Genomic DNA, 25,291 nt, shown 5'->3' with positions numbered 1-25,291 from the left:
TGTGATTTATACATGCTCACACCCAGTCACAATCGAGCATACTAACTAGCGGGGTTTTGAGAATGATTTTTAAAAATCTGTGTGTGTGTGTGTGTGTGTGTGTGTGTGTGTGTGTGTGTGTGTGTGTATGTATGTTCCAAATGCATGTGGATGACCAGAGAAGCTTGTAGAGGGCATCAGAACCCCTGGAACTGGAGCTGTAGATAGTTGTTGGTTGCCATGTGGGTGCTGGAAAGCGAACCTGGGTCCTCTGGAAGAGCAGCCAGTGCTCTTCATGCCCAGCCATGTCTCCAGACCTTGTAATCATTTTTTGAGGAATGGCCTCATGTGGCCCAGGCTGGCCTCATGTGTATGTGGCTGAGGCTGGCTTTCACCTCCCAACACTACTGCATCTGGCACCACACATGTGGTTCTCCAACACCAGTTCTCATACTGCCTCTTCTATTAATCACTCCCCAATGTTCATTCGAATCAAGTTTCATAACTATAGGGCTTCGTGCATCTGGCATATTTCTAAATTCTTAATATTTAAATCATAGTCTTTCACAAAATAACCAGTAAGCACTCCCTTTTTTCTTTTCTTTCCTTTTTTCTTTTCTTTCTTCCTTCCTTTCTCTCTCTCTCTCTCTCTCTCTCTCTCTCTCTCTCTCTCTCTCTCCCTCCCTTCTTCCCTCCCTCCCTCCCTCCCTCCCTCCCTCCCTCCCTCCCTCCCTCCCTCCCTTCTCCTCCTCCTCCTCTCCTTCTTCTCTTCTTTTTGGTTTTTCAAGATAGGGTTTTACTGTGTAGCCTTGACTGTCCTGGAACTCACTTGGTACACCAGGATGCAGGCAAAGTTTCTCTCCACCTACCTGTTCCCAAATACCCAGCTGCCACTTCCCAAATAATTGACGCAGAGGCTTAATATTACTTATAAATGCTCAACCAGTAGCTCAGGCTTATTACTAACTAGATCTTACACTTAAATTAACCTATAATTCTTATCCATGTTTAGCCACGTGGCTCGGTACCTTTTCTCAGTGTGACAGTCTCATCTTGCTTCCTCTGCCTCTGGCTGGTGACTCCTGACTCCACCTTTCCTCTTCCCAGAATTCTCCTAGTCTGGTCACCCCACCTATATTTCCTGCCTGGCTACTGGCCAATCAGCATTTTATTAAACCAATTTAAGTGACAAATCTTTGCAGTGTATGAGAGCATTAGCCCACAACACCAGTGTGTCCTTAAACTCACAGAAATCTGCCTGCCTTTGGCCCCAGAATGCTAGGATTAAAGGCATGGGCCACCACTACCTGGTTTCTTTTTTTTTTTAAATTTTATTTTAAAAAGTTTTTTTTTTTCATTTTACATACCATCTTTTTTCTCTTTTTAAAATTATTTTAACCTGGTGTGGTGTTGCACACCTCTAATCCCAGTACTCGAGGCAGCAGCAGGCAGGTCTCTGTGAGCTTGAGGCCAGCCTGGTCTACATAGTAAGTTCCAGGCCAGCCAGTGCTACATAGACGAGACCCTGTCTAAATATATATATAAAATCATGTGTCTCTGTGTGGTTATACACACATAAATGCAGGTGTCCCTGAAGACCAGAAGAGGGCATTATATCCCCTGGAGCTGGAGTTAAAATTGTGTATTTGTGAACCACATGATCTGGGTACTGGGAATTGAACTCAGGTCCTCTGGAAGAACAGCAAGTACTCTTAACCATCTAGCCATCTCTCGAGTCCATTCCTTTCTTTCTTTCCTCCTTCCCTCCCTCGTACCCTCCCTCCCTCCCTCCCTCTATCCCTCCCTCCCTCCTTCTATCCACGGCCCCAACCCATTCCTCTCTCCCTTTCTTTCTGTTTTTTGAACTTTTAATTCTCCTGAAACCTTCCTAGTGTTGAAATTCAAGTTGTGTGCCACCATGTTTTGTTTTATTTACTGAGACAGGGCCTTGAAAATCCTGGACTCAAGCCACCCTCCTGAGTCACTAGGACTTGAGGCATGCATCACCATGCCTTACTAAAGATACATCTTTGTGGTTTTATTTGTTTGCAGACAGACCTAGTTATATAGTGCGCACTGTTCGGAAACTTACTGTGTAGGACAGGCTGGCATGGAACTCATAAGAATCCTTTCTCCTCCACCTCCCTGAGTACTAGGATTGCAAGCATGAATCATCATGCATGACATAAAATTGAGTATTCATTGGGCAAGTCAGTCTATCTTTTTTTTTCTTTTCTTTTCTTTTTTCTTTTTCTTTTTCTTTTTTTTTTTTTTTTTGAGACAGGGTTTCTCTGTGTAGCTTTGGAGCCTGTCCTGGAACTTATTCTGTAAACCAGGATGGCCTCAAACTCACAGGGATCTGTCAGCCTCTGCCTCCCCAGAGTGCTTGGATTAAAGGTGTGCACCACTACTACCCAGCCTCAGTGCATCTTTTAAGAGATAACACCGAGGGCCTGAAAAATCTACATAAATTGCTCTCCGACCCTTACTGAGGAACAATGGCCTGGGCGGGGTGTGTGTGTGTGTGTGTGTGTGTGTGTGTGTGTGTGTGTGTCAGTTTTCTGTGAGGGTATGGCTTCTTGTAGTCACCCAAATCCAGTGGATGGCCCCACAGGCAGAATTATATGGTCAGCACATGTTTATGCTAAATGAAATTCTCAAAGAATTTAAAAAAATTAAAAAAATTTCTTATCAATCAGTAAATGACAATGTCAGGAGGAATCGAAACCTATTTAGGTCCTGGCTGCGTCTCCCCTCTATGTAAAAGATCTCTTGTTATAATGAGCATGTAAGGATGATTTGAGGACCAGATGGTGGTGGCACATAACTTTAACCCTAGCACTTCAGATGCAGAGGCAGGTGGATCTCTGTGAGTTCGAGGCCAGCCTGGTCTATAGAGTGACTTTCATTCAGGACAGCCAGGGCTACACGAGAAACCCTGTCTCGAGAAACCAAAAATAAATAAATAGATAGATAAATTAATTAATTAATTAAAAAATAAAAGAATGATTCGAGGGGTAGAGATATAGTTCAGTTTAGAGCACTTATCTAGTATGAGCAAGGCCCTCCATTCAATTCCCAGTACAACAAAAATTAACAAATTTGAAAAATGTATTCGGCCTCTGAGGAGTCCGTGTGATTATGAGGAACATTTGAGACAACTTCAGAATGAATAGTCAAATTCCTCGGGGGGGGGGGGGGGCGGGGGGGGACCAACAAGATGCTGAGGACATCTGGCTGGACAAAGCCTGTGCTAACTAAAGAGTCACACAGCTGGGCTGTTCCCAGATACTTCTGGCTGGCCTCCAGTTCCTCTGCTTTCCTTCCTGTTTCCTCCAGGCCCGCAGCATTTAGCCACCTGCAGCCCAGCTCAGCCCAGTCAGCTCTAGTTTTCTCTTCGTGCTCCTGTGTCTAGTTCCTCCTTATAAATAAGCAGTCAATAAAAAAAAAATGCATCTGTGGTAGTGAGACCATGTCTCAAAAACTAAAAACAATAGCAACCACAAAAACAAACAAAAAATGCATCTATTGGCCAATGAAATGGTTCAGCAAGTGAAGGTACTTGTTGCTAAGACTGATAACCTGAGTTTGATCTCTGGGACCCACAAGATGAGAGGAGAGAATTAACTCCTAAAAGCTGTCCTCTGACCTGCCACACGTTTGCCATTGCATACATGCACCCACACACATATAGAACAAATAAAATACAATAAAATACATAAATAAAAACAATGCAAATATAATAATGAAGACGCAGACATGTCCTTGTTCTCTTCCAGTTTCTGGTATTTAACTCATAGTTGAAAACGACTCTAGGGGAGACACTGCAGCCACCGCCATGACAAGCAGCATGTGAAGACGCCGAGTCCCAGCGGCGGCCCACAGAGGTAGACAGGCCCGGCGGCAGAGACAAGCAGACGCAGGTAGGCCTGCGGCGGGGGCCGGTGGAGTTAGAGGGGCCCAGCGGCGGCAGCCGACAGGGATATTCAGACCCAGCGGCAGCCGGCAGAGACATTCAGGCCCAGCGGCGGCCCACAGAAGTAGACGGGCCCAGCGGCGGCCCGCTGAGGTAAACGGGCCCGGCGGCAGCGGCCGACAGGGACATTCAGGCCCGGCAGCAGCCGGCAGAGACATTCAGGCCCAGCGGCGGCCCACAGAGGTAGACAGGCCCGGCGGCAGAGACAAGCAGACGCAGGTAGGCCTGCGGCAGCGGCCCACGGAGGTAGACGGGCCCAGCAGCAGCCCGCTGAGGTAGACGGGCCCAGCGGCGGAAGCCGACAGAGATATTCAGGCCCGGCGGCAGCCGGCAGAGACATTCAGGCCCAGCGGTGGTCCACAGAGGTAGACAGGCCCGGCGGCGAAGACAAGCAGACGCAGGTAGGCCTGTGGCGGCGGCCTGTGGAGGAAGACAGGCCCAGCGGCATCCTGCTGAGGTAGACATGCAGCGGCCGACAGGGACATTCAGGCCCGGTGGCGGCCCCCAGAGGCAGACAGACCCAGCGGCAGCTGACAGGGACATACAGGCCCGGCGGCGGATCGCAGAGGTAAACAGGCCCAGGGACGGAGACAAGCAGACACAGCTTGGAACAGGGACGCCCCTAACCCCAACATCTGGGGAAGAAGCTATCTCCGTGGGTCAGAACCAGAATGAATCTGAACACTCCATCTGAGGACAACCCAGGGCCCAGCTGCTGATCCTGTGAAACCCAACAACTTGGAGGTGTTGGTGAGACTACCCTGCTCAGCTGAAACCCATCTGGGAGAGGATTCAGATGCCTACAGTTTAAAGTCTGAAGAAACAAGATCAGCTGAGGAGTTGACAAATGAACAAAAAGTGACCTGAGAACACAGAAGAAGGCGCTACCCAGACACCAAACCAGATCACCAGAATCATAAGTATATAATTCACCGATCGAAATCAGCTGCCCCTGAAGAAATAGCCCAAAAGCACCAATTTAACCAAGAACCCCTACTAAACCAAGACTAAAAATTAGAACAAGAGAGGCACTCTCAGACACAGACACCACCTGCACCTCACAGAGGAAGAGATGAATAGGCGCCAGTGCAAAAATACAGGCAACAACATAAAGACCTATATGGCAACATCAGAACCTAGTGATTCTACACCTGCAAGACCTAAACATACCATGACAGAAGAAACAGAAGAAATCAACCCTAAAAATGACATTAAGAAGATGATAGAGGCCCTTAAAGAAGAAATAAAACATTCCCTCAATGAGGAAATAAAAACTTTCCTTAAAGAGGAATTGAAAAACTACCTTAAAGAGGAAATAAAAACTTTCCTTAAAGAGGAAATAAAAAACTCCCTTAAAGAGGAAATAAAAACTTCCCTTAAAGAGGAAATGAAAAACTCCATTAAAGAGGAAATAAAAAACTCCCTTAAAGAAATGGAAGAAAAAAGGAACAAAAAATGGGAAGAAATCAAAGAAAGCCAAGAAAAAGCAATTAAACAGATGAAAGAATCATTCCAAGATCTGAAAAGTGAATTTGAGACAATAAAGAAAACACATGCTGAGGGAATGCTGGAAATAGAAATCCTGACAAAACGAACAGGAACTACAGAAACAAGCATAACCAACCGATTGCAAGAGATGGAACAGAGAATCTCTGACACTGAAGACACGATAGAGAAAATAGATTCGTCAGTCAAAGAAAACAATAAAGACAAAAAAGTCCTAACACAAAACGTCCAGGAAATTTGGGACACCATGAAAAGACCAAACCTAAGAATAATAGGGATAGAAGAAGGAGAAGAATACCAACTCAAAGGCACAGAAAATATATTCAACAAAATCATAGAAGAAAACTTTCCTAACCTAAAGAAAGAAATACCTATGAAGATACAAGAAGCTTACAGAACACCGAATAGGCTGGATCCAAAAAAAAAGTCCCCTCGCCACATAATAATCAAAACACTAAACACACAGAATAAAGAAAAAATATTAAGAGCTGCAAAGGAAAAGGACCAAGTAACATATAAAGGCAAACCCATCAGAATAACACCAGACTACTCAATAGAGACTATGAAAGATAGAAGATCATGGACAAACCTCATGCAGACACTAAGAGACCATGGATGCCAACCCAGACTATTATACCCAGCAAAACTCTTAATCACCATAGGCGGAGTAAACAAAATATTCCAGGATAAAACCAGATTTAATCAATACCTGTCCACAAACCCAGCCCTACAGAAAGCACTAGAAGGGAAAATTCAACCCAAAGAAGCTAAACACATCCATGAAAAATCAAGCAATAGATAACCCTACACCAACATACACCACAGAAGGACAACACAACACAACCAAAAAAATAACAGGAATTAACAATCACTGGTCATTAATATCCATCAATATCAATGGTCTCAACTCACCTATAAAAAGACACAGGCTAACAGAATGGATTAGAAAACAGGACCCATCCATATGCTGCATACAAGAAACACACCTTAACTCTAAAGACAGACACTACCTCCGAGTAAAGGGCTGGGAAAAGGTTTTCCAAGTAAATGGACCTAAGAAACAAGCTGGTGTAGCTATCCTAATATCTAATCAAATAGACTTCAAACTAAAATCAATCAAAAGAGACCAGGATGGACATTACATATTCATCACAGGAAAAATCCACCAAGATGAAGTCTCGATTCTAAACATTTATGCTCCAAATACAAAAGCACCCACATTCATAAAAGAAACACTACTAAAGTTTAAAACGCACATCAAACCCCACACATTAGTAGTGGGAGATTTTAACACACCACTCTCACCAAAAGATAGATCTACCAGACTGAAACTTAACAAAGAAATAAAGGACCTAACAGATGTTATGACTCAAATGGACCTAATAGATATCTACAGAATATTCCATCCTAACACAAAAGAATATACCTTCTTCTCAGCACCCCATGGAACCTTCTCAAAAATTGACCACATGCTTGGACACAAAACAAATCTCAACAGATACAAAAAAATTGGAATAACCACCTGTATTTTATCAGACCACCATGCCTTAAAGTTAGAACTCAATAACAACAAAAATTATAGAAAACCCACAAACTCATGGAAACTGAATAATACCCACCTGAAACATCAATGGGTCAAGGAAGAAATAAAGACAGAAATTAAAGAGTTCCTAGAATTCAATGAAAATGAAAGTACAACATACCCAAACTTATGGGACACTATGAAAGCAGTGCTAAGAGGAAAATTCATAGCTCTAAATGCACACATAAAGAAGATGGAGCAATCCCATACCAATGAATTAACAGCACAACTGAAAGCTCTAGAACAAAAAGAAACAAACTCACCCAGGAGAAATAGACGCCAGGAAATAATCAAATTGAGGGCTGAAATCAACGAAATAGAAAACAAGAGAACAATACAAAAAATCAATGAAACAAAGAGTTGGTTCTTTGAAAAAATCAACAAGATAGACAAACCACTAGCCAAATTAACCAAAAGGCAAAGACAGAACACCCAAATTCACAAAATCAGAAATGAAAAGGGAGACATAACAACAGACAATGAGGAAATCCAGAGAATCATCAGATCATACTTCAAAAACCTGTACTCCACAAAAATGGAAAACCAGGAAGAAATGGACAATTTTCTGGATAAATACCAAATACCAAAATTAAATCAAGACCAGATAAACCATTTAAATAGACCAATAACCCCTAAAGAAATAGAAACAGTCATCAAAAGTCTCCCAACTAAAAAAAGCCCAGGACCAGATGGTTTCAGTGCAGAATTCTACCTGACTTTCAAAGAAGAACTAATACCAATCCTCTTCAAAGTGTTCCACACAATAGAAACAGAAGGAACACTACCAAACTCTTTTTATGAGGCTACAATTACCCTGATACCCAAACCACACAAAGATGCAACAAAGAAAGAGAACTACAGACCAATCTCCCTCATGAACATTGATGCAAAAATACTCAACAAAATATTGGCAAACCGAATCCAAGAATACATCAAAACAATCATCCATCACGACCAAGTAGGATTCATCCCAGGGATGCAAGGATGGTTCAACATAGGGAAATCAGTCAATGTAATACACCATATAAACAAACTGAAAGAAAAAAACCACATGATCATCTCCCTTGATGCTGAAAAAGCCTTTGACAAAATCCAACACCCCTTCATGATAAAGGTCTTAGAAAGAATAGGAATACAAGGAACATTTCTAAACATAATAAAAGCAATTTATAGCAAGCCAACAGCAAACATCAAATTAAATGGAGAGAAACTCAAAGCGATACCACTAAATTCAGGAACAAGACAAGGCTGTCCACTCTCCCCATATTTATTCAATATAGTACTAGAAGTTCTAGCTAGAGCAATAAGACAACAAAAGGAGATCAAAGGGATACAAATTGGCAAGGAAGAAGTCAAACTTTCACTATTTGCAGATGATATGATAGTATATATAAGTGACCCCAAAAACTCTACCAGGGAACTTCTACAGCTGATAAACTCCTTCAGTAAAGTGGCAGGATACAAGATCAACTCAAAAAAATCAGTAGCCCTCCTATACACAAATGATAAAAGGGCTGAGAAAGAAGTCAGAGAAACATCACCCTTTACAATAGCCACAAATAATATAAAATACCTTGGGATAACACTAACTAAACAAGTGAAAGACCTTTTTGATAAGAACTTTATATCTCTAAAGAAAGAAATTGAAGAAGATATCAGAAAATGGAAGGATCTCCCATGCTCATGGATAGGTAGGATTAACATAGTAAAAATGGCAATCTTACCAAAAGCAATCTACAGATTCAATGCAATCCCCATCAAAATCCCAACACAATTCTTCACAGACTTGGAAAGAAAAATACTCAACTTTATATGGAAAAACAAAAGACCCAGGATAGCTAAAAGAATCCTATACGATAAAGCAACCCTTGGAGGCATCACCATCCCGGACCTCAAACTCTACTATAGAGCTATAGTAATAAAAACAGCTTGGTACTGGTATAAAAACCGACATACGGACCAATGGAATCGAATTGAAGACCCTGACATTAATCCATGCACATATGAACACCTGGTTTTTGACAAAGGAGCCAAAACTATACAATGGAACAAAGAAAGTATCTTCAACAAATGGTGCTGGCATAACTGGATGTCAATATGTAAAAGATTACAAATAGATCCATATCTGTCACCATGCACAAAACTCAAGTCCAAGTGGATCAAAGACCTAAACATAAATCCAGTTACACTAAACTTAATAGAAAAGAAGATAGGAAGCACTCTTGAACGCATTGGCACTGGAGACCATTTCCTAAATAAAACACCGACAGCACAGACCCTGAGCACAACCATTAATAAATGGGACCTCTCAAAACTGAGAAGCTTTTGCAGGGCAAAAGACACAGTCAATAAGACAAAAAGACAGCCAACAGATTGGGAAAAGATCTTCACCAACCCCACATCTGACAGAGGATTGATCTCCACAATATATAAAGAACTCAAGAAACTAGACATCAAAGCACTGAACAGTCCAATTAAAAAATGGACTAAAGAGCTAAACAGAGAATTCACAAAACAAGAACTACAAATGGCTGAAAGACATTTAAAGAAATGCTCAACATCCTTAATCATCAGAGAAATGCAAATCAAAACGACTCTCAGATACCACCTTACACCTGTTAGAATGGCTAAGATCAAAAACACCAATGACAACCAATGTTGGAGAGGATGTGGAGCAAAGGGAACACTCCTCCACTGTTGGTGGGAATGTAAACTTGTACAACCACTATGGAAATCAGTATGGCGGTTCCTCAGAAAATTAGGAATCAAACTACCTCAAGACCCAGCCATCCCACTCTTGGGCATATACCCAAAGAATGCTGATACATACCATAAAGATACATGCTCAGCTATGTTCATAGCAGCACTATTTGTAATAGCCAGAACCTGGAAACAACCTAGATGCCCATCAACGGAAGAATGGATGAAAAAAATGTGGTACATATACACAATGGAGTACTACTCAGCAGAGAAAAACAATGAAAGCATGAAATTTGCAGGCAAATGGATGGAACTAGAAAAAATCATCCTGAGTGAGGCAACCCAAACCCAGAAAGACAGTTATGGTATGTACTCACTCATTGGTGGATTCTAGATATAAAATGAACAATCAGACCACAACCCATTGAACCATAGAGGCTATATATATAGCATGGAGGTCCCTAGGACGACTGTGGCATATAATAAATTTCAGTTTTACTCAATTATTGAAAAAAAAATAGCCAAATGAATGGAAACACATGAACTATGAACCAAAGACTGAGGGGCTCCCAGCTGGATCAGGCCCTCTGAATAGGTGAGACAGTTGATTGGCTTGATCAGTTTGGGAGGCATCTAGGCAGTGGGACCAAGTCCTGTGCTCATTCCATGAGTTGGCTGTTTGAAACCAGGAACTTATGCAGGGACACTTGGCTCAGTCTGGGAGGAAGGGACTGGACCTCCCTGGACTGAGTCTACCAAGTCGATCACAGTCCTCGGGGGAGGACTTGTCCTGGAGGAGGTGGGAATGGAGGGTGGGCTGGGGGTAAGGGGAGGGCGTGGGAGGGGGGAGAATAGGGGAACCCATGGCTGATATGTAGAACTGAATGGTATTGTAAAATAAAAAATATATATCACAAAAAAAAAAAAAAATTAAAGGTGGTCTGATTAATCTTCATAGACCTGTTACTCAATCATTTTGAAGCAAATTGGAAATAATTTCATGGAAAATGTTTTATTTTTATTTTTAATTAATTTATTAAATTTAATTTTACATATCAGCCACGGATTCTCTTGTCCTCCCTTCTCCCCCCTACCTTCCTTCCAGCCCCCCCTCCCATTCCCATCTCCTCCAGGGCAAAGGCTCCCCTGAGGATTGAGTTCAACCTGGTAGATTCAGTCCAGGCAGGTCCAGTCCCCTCCTCCCAGGCTGAGCCAAGTGTTCCTGTATAAGCCCCAGGTTCCAAACAGCCAGTTCATGCACTGAGGACAGGACCCGGTCCCACTGACTTTTTGCCTCCCAAGCAGATCAAGCTAATCAACTGTCTCACTTAATTCAGAGGGCCTGATCCAGGTGGGGGCTCCTCAGCTATTGGTTCATAGTTCATGTGTTTCCTTTCGTTTGGATATTTGTCCCTGTACTTTTTCCAATCTTGATCTCAGCAATTCTCACTCATACAAACCCTCCTCTTTCTCACCAATTGGACTCCTGGAGCTCCACCTGGGGCCTGGTCGTGGATCTCTGCATCCGGTTCCCTCAGTCATTGGATGAGATTTCTAGCATGACAATTAGGATGTTTGGCCATCCTTTTGTCAGAGTAGGTCAGTTCCGGTTGTCTCTCTACCATTGCCAGTAGTCTATTGTGGGGGTATCTTTGTGGATTTCTGTGGACCTCTCTAGCACTTTGTTTCTTCCTTTTCTCATGTGGTCTTCATTTATCATGGTCTCTTATTCCTTGTTCTCCCTCTCTGTTCTTGATCCAGCTGGGATCTCCCGGTACTCTAAGCTCTCTTTCCCTCTCTTTCCCTTCCTTACCCCCACTCACGTCCATGTTGTTCATGTAGATCTCATCCATTGCTCTGTTATTGGGCGATCCCTGTGTCTGAGATACATCACCCTTTACAATAGGCACAAATGATATAAAATACCTTGGGGTAACACTAACCAAGCAAGTGAAGGACCTATATGACAAGAACTTTAAGTCCCTGAAAAAAGAAATTGAAGATGTCAGAAAATGGAAAGATCTCCCATGCTCATGGATAGGCAGGATTAACATAGTAAAAATGGCAATCTTACCAAAAGCAATCTACAGATTCAATGCAATCCCCATCAAAATACCAACACAATTCTTCACAGACCTGGAAAGAATAATACTCAACTTCCTATGGAAAAACAAAAAAACAGGATAGCCAAAAGAATCCTGTACAATAAAACAACCTCTGGAGGCATCACGACCCCTGACCTCAAGCTCTACTATAGAGCTACAGTAATAAAAACAGCTTGGTACTGGCATAAAAACTGACATGTGGACCAATGGAATCAAATTGAAGACCCTGACATTAATCCGCACACCTACGAACATATAATTTTTGACAAAGAAGCCAAAACTGTACAATGGAAAAAAGAAAGCATCTTCAACAAATGATGCTGGCATAATTGGATGTAAACGTGTAGAAGGCTGCAAATAGAGCCATATCTGTCACTGTGCACAAAACTTAAGTTCAAGTGGATCAAAGGCCTCGACATAAATCCAGCTACTCTGAACCTGCTAAAAGAGAAATTAGGAAGTAGTCTTGAATGCATTGGCATAGGAGATCACTTCCTAAATATAACACCGGTAAATGTTGTAGTATGTATATTTTGAGATAATGCCCCACTCCAGAAAGAAAAAAACAAACAAAAGAAAAACAGGTTAATCACAATATCATTATTACACCTAAAAATGTAACAATAAAATCTGAATAATTCCTTAATACCTCAAATACCCACCAGCATTTAAATTCAAATAGTCACACAGTCACTTAATGGCATAAATTAATATTTAGCCAAACTCAATATTGAATGTTGAACAACATATTGAATGTTGAACAATATGTTTCTGTATTCTACTCTACAGAGTCTCTCTTCTTTTATTAGTTTGATTCATGTATTGGATAAAAGGGTCATTTCTCTAGATTTCACAATCAACATTTTGTTGATCAAATACCCATGCTGTGTAGCCATACACATATAGGCAACACTAATTGGACTTAGTGGGTTATAAAAGAGAAAAGCATGAAGTTGGGAGGTGGATATGTTGTGAGATTATATGGGGGAAGTTGGAGTGGGGAGGGGTGGGTATGATTATATTTGATTGTACAGATGTCTAAAATATTCTGAAATTAGGAAAAATTATAATGCCCCCTCCATGTTGTCAGTTCACACACTGCTGTCTCTCATGCTTCATGTGAGTGAGTTGAGGTTTATCCAGAACTCCTGCAGAAATGCATTTGCCAGGGGAGCAGGGTTGGAAAGTGCGACCTTCAAGCGGGTTTAATGCCATTCTTTCTAGACTGAGTAAGGTTTCACAGGCATGGCTCCTCACTCTCTGAGGACTGGGTTCGCTGCCACAGGAGTCAGGACCCCTTTTGTCTTCCACACACATCCACTTGCTCCTCTGCCTCTGTCTGCTGTGAGTTGAAGCTACGCAAAGACCTCAGGTGAAGCTAAGGACATGCTAGCAATAGGACCTTAGACATCCTCAGGTGAAGGAAAGGACATACTAGTACTAGGCTCTTAGACATCCTCATGTGAAGGGAAGGACATGCTAGCACTAGGCTCTTAGACATCCTCACATGATTCTAAGGACATGCTAGCACTAGGCTCTTAGACATCCTCACATGATTCTAAGGACATGCTAGCACTAGGCTCTTAGACATCCTCACGTGAATCTAAGGACATGCTAGCACTAGGCTAAGAGACATCCTCACATGAAACTAAGGACATACTAGCATTAGGCTCTTAAACATCCAGAACCATGGAGCCAACTAAATCTCTCTCCCTCATAAATGAGCTGATCACAAGTATTCTATTTCAGTAACTCAATATGAACTAGAACCATGAGGAAGTTGGTTCTAAGATTTATCAGAATTTGTTTTCTGCTAGGGAGAGATGACATAGTTCATAGGTAATGATAATCATCAGGAGGCACATAATGTGTGATTTGGCATGGCATTTTATTATCTATCTATCATCTATATTTATCTATCTTTCTGTTATCTATATCATATATCTATCTACCCATCTACCTATCTACCTATCTACCTATCTATCTATCTATCTATCTATCTATCTATCTATCTATCTATCTATCTATCTATCTATCTATCTATCAACTATCTATCTATCAGCTATATCTATCTATTTACTTATTTTATTGCTAAGGATCAAATCCAGAGTCTTGTGCTCTCTGCAAGCAGTCCACCAAAGAACTACATCCACAGGCCTGGTATAATATTGTAAATACTGTTCTTTCTTTCTTTCTTTCTTTTTTTTTTTTTTTTTTTTTTTTTTTTTTTTTTTTTTTTTGGTTTTTCGAGACAGGGTTTCCTGTATAGCCCTGGCTACTCAGGAATCCATTTTGTAGACGAGGCTGGCCTTGAACTCACAGAGATCCACTTGCCTCTGCCTCCCAAGTGCTGGGATAAAAGATATGCACCACCACCACCCCTTGTAAATACCATTTTATACAAATGATGCCGAAACCTGAGAATACAACAGATCTTTTCATATTGAGCTGCTTAGAGAACCCTGCTAAGTGTATCATTTTGACTTTATTCTCCTGTAGGAATATTCTCTAAATTATGTCATGTGTAAATAACAACAGTTTTATTACCTCTTTTCTAATCTTATGTCTTGGTTCACCTTGCCTTCATATGATTATAACTTATGGGTACAATATTCAGTAGCAATGTGTTGTGGGCATCTGTCTCTTTACTAAGTCAAGAAAATTTTTCAATAATTCACCAGTTATGTATGTTTTTCAAATATTCTTTCCCAATTTAAGGAAGTTTTTAGCAAGAATTAGTGTTAATTTAAAAAAATCTTCTAAAATTTTAAATTAAATCTCTTTATACTGTGTGCTAAATATTAAGTATATTTCCTGCCTCTGTTTAGATGGTCATATATTTTTTTCTTGTTTGTTCAATCAATGTACTGAGTTGTTGAGAATGTAAGATAATAAACCAGCTGTGAATTCCTAGGATACGTATAACACATTTGTATGTTGGTCCCAATACTTTAATTAGATTCATTAGATTCAGTTTGCTGATATTTTGTTTGGGATTTATACATCTATGCATAAATATATTGATTGGTCAGGTCTGAATTAGATTTTAGAATGATGATTGTTCCAACTTCCTCAATTAAAAATCGAAGCAAATCCGAATTTCCATCTCATTAATGTAACAAACACCCTCAATACTCATGGAATTGCAAGGGTTTTTGGAGTTTGGTACCAAGAATCTGGACCAAAGACCAGGTTGTTCTTTATCACACACACACACACACACACACACACACACACACACACACACACACACACACACACACACCACACACCAAAGAGGATATACTAAGGTTAAGAAATAGGCTCTCATAGCTCCTCTGAAATTCATAGACAAACTTGGGTAAGAGTTAATGTCATTGTCCCAAGCCCAAACTCTGCAGGACAGGACAGGCTAGAAAAATGGGTACACTTTTGTGTGCTTCAGCCTGTGGAAGGATTCTTTCCTCTTCAGGGAGTTCTGGCCTCTGCTCTTAAAGCCTTCCGCTGATTGGGTGATGCCCACTCACAGTATGGAAGGCAATCTGCTTTAAAGTGTACTGATTTTAAATGTTAATCATATGTAAAATTACTGTCAAAGAAATGTTCTAGACTAATATATGGCCAAACAACTGGGCTCCATAGCCTAGCCAAGTCGGCATAAATTAACCATTACACTCCTTTCTCTTGCTTAGATTTATTATTATTATTTTTTAAAGGGGTGTGTGTGTGTGTATAAAATCATGTACTTGTGTAATTGTGAGTGTGAGCATGAGCACAGGTGCCAGCAGAAGCCAGAGGTGCTGGATCCCCCTGGAGCTGGAGTTACAGGGGATTGTGAGCCGTGTGATATGGATGCTAGGAATCAAACTTGGGTCCTCTGCAAGAGCAGTATGTGCTGTTGTTAACCGCTGAACCATCTCCCCAAGCCTAATTCTTCACCTCTTTTTAATCTGGAAAGAGTTTCATAACTTAAATTGTTCTTACATTTAGGTTTTTACTCCATCTCCAGTTCGTTTTTAAATATGATATGAAGTAAAAGGCCCAACTTCATTTCTTTACATGTGGTTATCCAGTTGCATCAGCACCACTGGTTGAAGCTTATTCTTTTTGCATTGAATGGTCATAGTGCCTATGTAGAGAATCAGCTGACTTTTAATATTAGATTCCTTTGATCCTATAGGTCTATTTTTTAAATATTTTTTTTTGTTTTGTTTTGTTTTTAGAGACAGGGTTTCTCTATGTAACAGTCCTGGATGTCCTGGAACTCACTTTGTAGACCAGACTGGCCTCGAACACACAGAGATCTGCCTGCCTCTGCCTTCCAGGTGCCAGGATTAAAGGCGTGCGCCGCCGCCAAAAACGCACCCTACTCTATAGGTCTATTTATTCTTAAACCAGTACCACAACTATTTTTGAGTATTGTATTTTTTTACACAGTTTTTTTTCTTTTTCTTTTTCTTTTTTTTTTCTTTTTTTTTTTTTTTGGTTTTTCAAAACAGGGTTTTTCTGTGTAGCCTGGCTGTCCTGGGATTCATTTGTAGACCAGGCTGATCTCAAACTCACAGAGATCCCACCTGTCTCTGCCTCCCGATGCTGGGATTAAAGGTGTGTACCACCACTACCCCGCTCTGTACAAAGTTTTAAAATCAGAAAGTATGGGTCCTCTGACTGTTCTTTTTTTTTTTTTTTTTTTTTTTTTTTTTTTTTTTTTTTTTTTTTTAGCTATTTATTTATTTAGTTAGCTAGCTAGCTAGTTAGTTTATTTATTTACTGTGCACACAATGTTCTGTCTGCATGTATCCCTGCAAGCCAAAAGAGGGCACCAGATCTCATTATAGATGGTTGTCAGCCACAATGTGGTTCCTGAGAACTGAACTCAGGACCTCTCTGAGAGCAGCCAGTGCTCTTAACCGCTGAGCCGTCCCTCCAGCCCTGACTGTTCTTTATCAAGGTTGTTTTGGCTCCTGAGGGATTTCTGTAATTCCAATGGGATTTTTAGGACAGGGTTTTCATTTATGCAAAAAAGGTCACTGGGGTTTGGGTAGGGATTACACAGCATCCCTAAAGAATCTATAGATTCTGTTGGTAATGTCATTTTACCATCAAACCTTCTGATCATGAACAAAGGATGTCTTATTTACTATTTACTCTCTACAACAGTGTTTTGTAGTTTTTCCATCTCATGATATAGCCACCTCCCAAACACCCCATCTACTAATACCATTACCTTGGGGTTAGGATTTCAACATATCAAGTTGGGGGATAACATTGGATCCAATGTTGTTGGGGGGAGTTCCCAGGTATTTCTATTTAGTTGAGTGTCTTAAAAACAAACAAACCATATGAGTACATGTTTGGTTTTTCTGCACCACTGCTATGACCATAGCAACCCCACTTTGTTATTAGTATGGAATAGTGTGTTGACCACTGTGCTATGTTGAAACGGTCCTACATTATTTAAACATCATTTCACTGTGTGTATCTGCTGTATCTGGTACTGTTACACTGCACACCGTCCCCTCCCTCCCCACTCTCCTTCACTGTCTCCCCACAGTGTCCTTAACTCTTCCAGTCAGTTCTACTTTCATGGCATGTTTACATCTGTGAGGTTATGTACTCTATGAAATTAGGACCCACAAAGGAGAAGAATCATTTGATGTTGGTCTTTCTGAGGCTGGCTTAGCTGCTTTATAGGATAAGATGAGATGTGTTGTCAATAAAATCCCCAAACCAGGACGTAAACCTGACTGGGTTTCTCTTTGTGTGTTTCTCTAGGCTCCTAAGCAACAAAACACATCTCTAAAACAGATTCGGAAACTCACAGGTCAGAAGGGTTCTATCCTTATGGGTCAGCTCAAGACTGATGACTGATCAACTGTGGACCTGCTTTAGGACTCTTTCCACTTGAAGGGGAAGAAAGTTGAAAAAGAGGGTGTGCCTGGAGAGTACGCCCATCTCTCTGACATCTTTCCTTCCAAAGTCAGTCAGACAGCTCCATACTCCATTGTTTCCTTTCCTCGGGCTTCTCTCTCCCTACATCTTCATGTAGAGGCCAAAGTATGGGAGAGGAGAATGGACAAAGATGAAGAGTTTGGTGCAGGAGGTCCATTACCTTTACTCCTCTACCACGGATGTGGATGTGGGATGGCCATCTTTGAAGGGAAGATGTATCAGGATCTCTGTGTCCCCCGGTGCTGTGTTCCCATTCCGGGCTTCTCATGGGTCACTTCTAGGACATGGTGAAGACAGGATAGTATGCTTTAGAAGCAAAACAAACCTCGATAGGTGTGCTGTACACTCCTCAGCTTCACGATGGGTGGGACTTCATCTTTGCTCCCCTAATTGTTAAATGAAGGGGGTTCTGTTAGATGACGTCATCAGTCACTATGCTAACAGTTTCTTTGCTCCTGTTACAGTTTCACAGTTGGAAAAACCAGAGATGAACGTCAGTGCAGCTGATCTGACACGGTAAGCAGAGCCTGTCTACAGACTGTCCTGTGACAGATACCCGTGCTGACTAGTTTCCTGTCAACTTGATACAAGCTGCCATCATTTTGGAAGAGGGAACCTTAATTTACACCCCCCCCCCCCAGATTGCCCTGTGGGCAAGCCTGTGGTACATTTTCATTCTTTTTTTTTTTTTTTTTTTTTTTTTTGGTTTTCAAGACAGGGTTTCTCTATATATAACCCTGGCTGTCCTGAAACTCACTCTGTAGACCAGGCTGGCCTTGAACTCAGAGATCCACCTGTCTCTACCTCCCGAGTGCTGGGATCAAAGACATGTGCCACCATGCCTGGCTGGATTTTCTTAATTGATGATTGATGTGGGTAGGTCCAGCTCACTGTGGGTGGTACCATGCATGAACTAGTGGTCTCAGGGGGTACAAGAAGGCAAGGTGAGCAAACCATGAAAGCAAGCCAGTAAGCAGCTCCATGGCCTCTGCATCAGCTCCTGCCTCTTGGATCCATCTTGCCCTGAGTTCCTACCATGACTTCCCTCAGCAATGGAGTATGACCTGGGTGTTGTAAGCTGAAACAAAGCCTGTCCCCCCAAACGTTATATTCATTGGGGTTCCCCACAGGAATAGAAATCCTACCCATGACACCATCTTCATTGTGAATGCTCTACGTAAAACACCTGGCACTCTGACTTCATTTACTCTGAGACCAACTGCCTCCCTCCTAAATTATCCTTCTATTCCTTCTGTAATGTCACTTCAATCCCACTGACATCCTCTGCTGTGTCCAGTATTTCAGGACTTCCTACTGACTGGACCCAGGAATATGTATTCTGGTCAATAGACAGGAGTCTGCGACAGATCTTCCAACATCTGGATAATGCAAGGTCAGGAAACAGAGTTACTAGGCAGGGGACAGAGAGAGAAGAGAAAGAAAGAGTAAAGGAAGGAGGTAAAGGAAAAAGTTAGCTTGAGGAGCAGTGGAGAACTAATTTTTGAGTTTTATTTGTTTTATGTTTTATGTGTATGGATATTTTTCTTGCATGTAAGTATATGCATCACATGCATGCCTGGTGCCCACAGAGAACAAAAGGGGGTATATGAACCCCTGGTACTGGAGTTACAGATGTTTGTGGCCTACTATGTGGATGTTGGGATTCAAACTTGGGTCCTCTGGAAGAGCAGTCACTCAGTCACTGCTCTTAACTGCTGAGCTATTTCTCTAGGCCTCACTGTGTAAATATATATATATATATATATATAATTCATTTGTATTTTTGTGCATGTGTGCACATAGGAGCCACATCATGTATGTGGCAGTCAGAGTACAAGCCACAGGAGTCAGTTCTCTCCTTCCAACATGTGAGTCTTAGGGCTCAAACTCAGGCCAAGCCAAGCACAGGTGTGTGTGTGTGTGTGTGTGTGTGTGTGTGTGTGTGTGTGTGTGTGTGTGTGTGTTGTGTAAAACTTGGGTGTCATTTCTGGGAGTCATCCAGCTTGGGTTGTGAGGTAGAGTCACTCCCTGGGACTCACTGATTAGCCTTGCCTGTCCAGTGAGGCCCAGGGCATCTACTTGTCTCTGCTTGCCCGGCACTGGGGCACTGTGTTCTTTTCTTTTCCTGTGGGCTCTAGGGAGGGAACTCAGCTTCTCTATTGGTATACCATGTACGCTACTGATGGACTCATCTCCTCTGCTCTTGGTGGAGGAATTCTTTACATAAATGATTGATGTTTGTAAATGCAACCCCTCTTTTCCCTCATTTCTCCCTTAGACCAGAAATATTTTGGGTTTGAAATAGCCGCTCCCTTCCTTCTCTCTAATTTCCCTACTGATTCCAAAGAAAATGAAAACATTTCTCTTTGTTTCTCAGATCAACGCTTATGGAGCTGAATGTTTCAGAATCCCGAGATGTGACTTCTTCCTCCGTCTCTGATGTTGTGGTTCAGGAGGCTGTCCCACCCAGCTGTTACTGTAAAAAGGGAAAGCCTTCTACTGATGTCCTCTGCATCATCCAACAACAGCTCCAGCCTGTCTTATCTTCCAATGTTTCCTGAAAGAACAGCTTGGCAATAGCAGAGCGATAGTGGACCTGTTTCCTCCCAGAAGGAACCATCTATGTCCAGGAGCCCTGGCACAGCCCTGCCTACTTCTCGGCTGACAGATCCTGAGAAATCAGCTCTTTCTCCGAATTTGGCACTTCTTCCTCCCTTACAAGCTCAAACTTCCTTCATTAGCTCTATTTTAGAATCCTTAGATCCTCGTGAGCAAGAGAAAACAAAAGATAAGGGAGAGACTCATTTTCAATCAAATCATGGGTCAGATTCTGATTTGGATGAGAGTCCAGGACCCCTGGTATGGGCTCCACTCCAGCTCTCTACTTTGATCAGAGGAGAACTGGAAGGACATATGTCTCAGAAGGTTTCTACTTTGCAACAAGAAGTGGTGCCTCTGCCCGTGAAGAAATCCTGGAACATACTCAATCATTTGATGGATGTACAAGGAGTCCCTGAAGAAGAGCTCCCGAAAACTCAGTTACCTACACTCATTCCTCAGAGTGCTGAGCAAAATACCAACACATCTCCAGATCCTCCATCATTTCATCTCCACATGAACATTGGGGTGAATTCTGAAGTCCATAGGACGGAAGCAATCATTTCACAGCCATTTCCCTCAAACAGGCAGTCACAACCCCAGGATGACCGCCAAGAACTTAGATATAATCCTTTAGTTATATCACCAGGCACTCCATCTCCCAGAAATTTAGGGGTTAACATAATTCAGGAAGAACAAGCTGTAGTGAAAAAGGATTCAAAGCATGTGTTAGAGCTGAATATAGAGCAGAGGGTCATAGGTCTTCCAGAAAAAAGGGTACAGACACATAAGGAGCTGACACCCAAGATACCACGTTTAGCCACTGACAGCATAAAGGTCACACCACTGGCCTTGCTTCAGGTTATGGACTTAATGGGAATAAACCCAGAACCACAGTCGGAGGTGATAGACTCTGTGGGGTTTTCCCCACAGCCACCAAATCAAGCAGAAACAGTGAGTATAACTCCTCAGCCATTGAATGAAGTAATTGAACCGATAGAAGTAACCCATCATCAGGATCAAACCACGGGATTAAAGAGCATGGTCTCAAGACTGAGTCAAGTCACAGATGACATGAAGGTAACTCCTGTGGCATTGTTTCATGTCACAGATTCCATGGGGATGATTGACAAATTAAGTCCACATGGCATAGAACCAGTAGGAATAGCCCCAAAGCCACAATACCAAGTCATGGAATCAGTGAAGACGGATACATTGCATAACTATCAAGCCATAAGACCAGGAAGAATGAGTTGAGGGCCACAGCAGACAGTTGTGGAAGCTGTGGAAATGATTCCCCAGCCTCAGCATAAAGACATGGGAACACTGACCATGACCTTGGGGTCACAGAATCAAGCCACAAAACACATCAGGATTACTCCCAGTCCAGTACATCAAAATGCAATGGAAATTAGCTCAAGTGCACTGCCTGAAGCCACTGAAGATACAAAAGTATCTCCAGTGGCAAAACAAGCCATGGATGTCATGCAGATGATTCCACTAGGACAGACACACATTACTAAATCTAGGGCTTTGATCCGAGGCTCACAGGCTCCAGCTGAAAATTTGACCCCAGTGTCAGCTCAACCAGATGTTCCGACTACTACTGTCCCAGTAGGAACTGTAGAATCTAGAAGCGTACCTTCACAGCCACCATCTAAAGTCCTGGAACCACCAGGAATGATTGATGACCTACTACCGTCAGGTCAGTCCCTGCATGTTCTAAAGGTGACCCCGCTAGTCCAGGCATCTCCCACAGAAATGATCACACCACTACAAATTGTAGAGCCTCAAATCAAAGAGTCTCTGGAATTGCCTTCTGGGTTACAGGGTCAAGTTGGAGTCTCCATGGGGACTATGCCACAATCTCGAGGCACAGAGTGTGTGTCACTGACTCCAGGACTGTCTCATCAGGTCAAAGACCCTTCGGAGTTCACCCCATGGCACCAAGACTTAAGCTGTTCAGAGGTGAGCCCAAGGCAAAGTCACAACATGACAGAATCTATGGGGCTGAACTGGCCACAAGTGAAGGATCCTATGGAGACACCACAGTCACATCATCAAAGAATGGAATCCACGAGAACAATCCCAGCACCACCAGATCAAGGTGCAGTACCTATAGGAAGGGGCCAAAAGCATCAAGTTCCAGAAGCTGAAGTAGGGCCAGTCATACCACTGCTTCAGGAAATGGAATATTGCGGGGGGAGCAGAATCCCACAGCATAAGGTTAGGGATTCAGTGGACTTACCCCCAGAACTACAGAGTGTAAAATCTGAGCACCTAATCCCAGATCCAAGATTGCAAAGTATGAAATCTGTGGACATAACCACAGATTTAGTCCCAGAAATGGAAAAATATGGACCACCAACCTCAACAGTGGTATGTATAGATTTGGCCCCAGAACTGCATCAGCAGAATATGCAATATGAGGAATTAACCTCCATATCATAATTGCAAAGTGAGACATCTGTGCCATCGGCCCCTGAGTCTCAGTTTCAAGATGTGAAATCTGGCCAGCTGACAACTGAACCCGAACTCCAAAACAAAAAGTCTGCTGGATTGGCCCCAGGTCCACAGTTGCACAGTAATGTATCAGTACATTGGATCCCTGATTCTCAGTCTCAAGGTATGGAAGAAGCTCTTTCAGCCCTATCACAGGAGATACAAGGAGATATAAAAATGGTGGAGCTGACTCCAAGACTATTGCTTGAAGATATAAAATCTGTGAACTTGGCCCCAGAACCATGTTCCCAAAGCACCGGCTCTGATAAGATGGCCCCTGTACCACTGCTTGAGGATACAAAGACTCCATTTGTAGAAGGTAGGAGTCTACTTTCTGAGGCACTGGTGGAGAGTATGGAAGTTGGTGAACTGATCCCAAGCACACACTTTTATGCAACAAAATCTTTAGAAGCGACCCCCAAACCAAGTTATCATTTTCTAGAACCTGAAGGACTGACCCTACAGCATCCAGCCTCAGAAGCAAGGGTGACCTCTGACCCTTGCCGGCAGGTGGAAGAATCTGCTCCGTTGCCACAATCATCATTAGGAATGAGTCCAGCACCATTGAGCCAGACCTCAGAATCTGTGGAGATGAGCTCACCACCACTCCAAGAGACTCTTGAACCTGGGACCCAAGTTGTAAAAGAGATGGAAGAGATTCCAGAATCAGGAAGTGCAATTAAAGATACTCTGGATTTGCTACTAGATTCAGAAGTTCAAACTATGAGCTCAGGAGTGATGGCCCCAGAGCCACAGCCCCCAGATGTGAAGTTTGTTCAAGTGACTCTAGAACCAGGTTTAGAAGTTACTAACCCACCAGAACGAACTCTGAAACCGGAAGATGAAGACACAGAGACCTTCTGATTGTCATTCTCTAAAGCTGATGATACCCAGGGAGCCATCATAGACCTATATTCAGAAGTGAGATCTCTAGAGTTTAGTCTAGAACCAGGAGTTCAAGGTGAGAAATCAGAGTCCTTTGCCCAGAATTTGAAGTCTGCAGAAGTAATCACCGAACCACCTGTACAAGTTGTAGAAACTGCAGGACTAACTACAGGACCCAAACCACATATTAAAGATGTGATCCCAAGGCCACAGGTCCAGAAAGTAAAGTCTAGGCAAATGGATAGAGAATCACAGTTGCAAAATGAGAACTCTGTAAATGTAATACAATCTTCATCTGCAGGAGAGGTAGATCCTGAAAAGACAAAACCAGAGCCACGACTACAAAGTTTATCACCGAAGGAACGGATTGAGGGAACACAGTCCCCTAATGTGAAATCTGTGGATTTAAATCTAGGCCCACAACAGCTAAGTGTCAATTTGAAATTGATTCCAGGGCCCAAATTGCAAAGTGTCCAGTTTCCAATGTTATATTAAGGGCTACTTCTTCAAGGGGAAAACCCAGTAAATTTCATGTCAGGCCCCCCACATTATGGTGTGAAATCTCATGATGAAATACCATGTTCCCTGGGGCCAGAAACCAGATCATCAGATTTTATCCTGAGGCCAAAGCTTCCAGAACCACAACCACAACCACAACCACAACCTGGGAAGTCGGTAGACATAAACATAAGACCTTGCTTGCATCATGTGAGATTCTCTGATGCGATCCCAGAGCCCAAGTACCAAGGTTTCAAATGTGTACAGTTCATGCCAGGTGTTCAGCTTCAAGATAGGAAGCCTCAGGCATTGATACCAGAATCGTTTTTGCCATTAAGCCAAGAGACACAGGTTGAAGATAAGAAGCTTGTGTTGCCTCAGGAACTATCAGAGTTTTGCAGCATGAAACGCCCAATCGCAGCCTCTGAACTGCAACATCCAAGAGTGATAGCTAAGCCGGTTAATCCAGGACTGTGGCACCAAGATACCAAATTTTCTGAGTTGGCTTCTAGGCAGAAATATCAAAGAGTCAAATATGGGGAGCAAACCCCAGGATTATTGTCTCATGGTATAAGTCCTATGGCTCCAGAGTTAGGGATACATGATCCCAAATAAGCAAAGGTGACTCCAGGCCTACAAGATACAAGGCAGGTGAGTTTTAACTCAGGGCCATGGCTGCAAGATGTCAAATTTTTTGATGTAATTCCAGGAACTCAACCTCAAGGTGTGAAGACTTCAGGGTTAAACTCAGGGTCACAGTTAGAGTGTATACAAATATTTGAGTTGATTACACAGCCAGAGAGGCAAGGGATGAAGCCAGAGTTAATAGTACAAGAGCCAGCCTTTAAAGATATAAAATATGTCACAAAGAATCTAGTACCAAACTTTGAAGGCAAAATGTCTTATAAACTAGCATCTGAACCACAGATACCAAATGCAGAATCAAAGAAATTGACTCCTGGGAAACACTTAGCAGGTGCAGATCATTCTGGGTTGATCAGAAGAGCACAGGCACAAGGTGTAGAATCT

At 42.3% G+C, this 25,291-nt stretch overlaps 2 protein-coding genes across 12 annotated transcripts in view; one reads left to right on the top strand and one right to left on the bottom strand.

The window, feature by feature from the left end:
* The window catches only part of LOC143270260 (dual E2 ubiquitin-conjugating enzyme/E3 ubiquitin-protein ligase BIRC6-like), a 310,541-nt gene that overhangs the window by 60,653 nt on the left and 224,597 nt on the right, over positions 1-25,291 (bottom strand). For 9 of the 10 annotated variants that reach the window (XR_013047387.1, XR_013047388.1, XR_013047390.1 and 6 more), the window contains one exon: positions 17,940-18,165. Coding sequence is in view for 5 of the 10 variants with exons in the window: in XM_076559536.1 (XP_076415651.1) it covers positions 17,940-18,047 (108 nt within the window). In the remaining 5 variants the exon portion in view is untranslated. The remainder of the gene's footprint in view (positions 1-17,939; positions 18,166-25,291) is intronic. The other variant, XM_076559539.1, reaches the window with a different exon arrangement.
* LOC143270259 (putative Polycomb group protein ASXL2) overlaps positions 1-25,291 on the top strand; it is a 316,750-nt gene that overhangs the window by 109,939 nt on the left and 181,520 nt on the right. The window lies entirely within an intron of this gene.

Source organism: Peromyscus maniculatus, chromosome 22, assembly GCF_049852395.1.
Source record: "Peromyscus maniculatus bairdii isolate BWxNUB_F1_BW_parent chromosome 22, HU_Pman_BW_mat_3.1, whole genome shotgun sequence".
NCBI lineage: Eukaryota > Metazoa > Chordata > Mammalia > Rodentia > Cricetidae > Peromyscus > Peromyscus maniculatus.
This window is presented reverse-complemented; position numbering and strand designations above follow the sequence as displayed.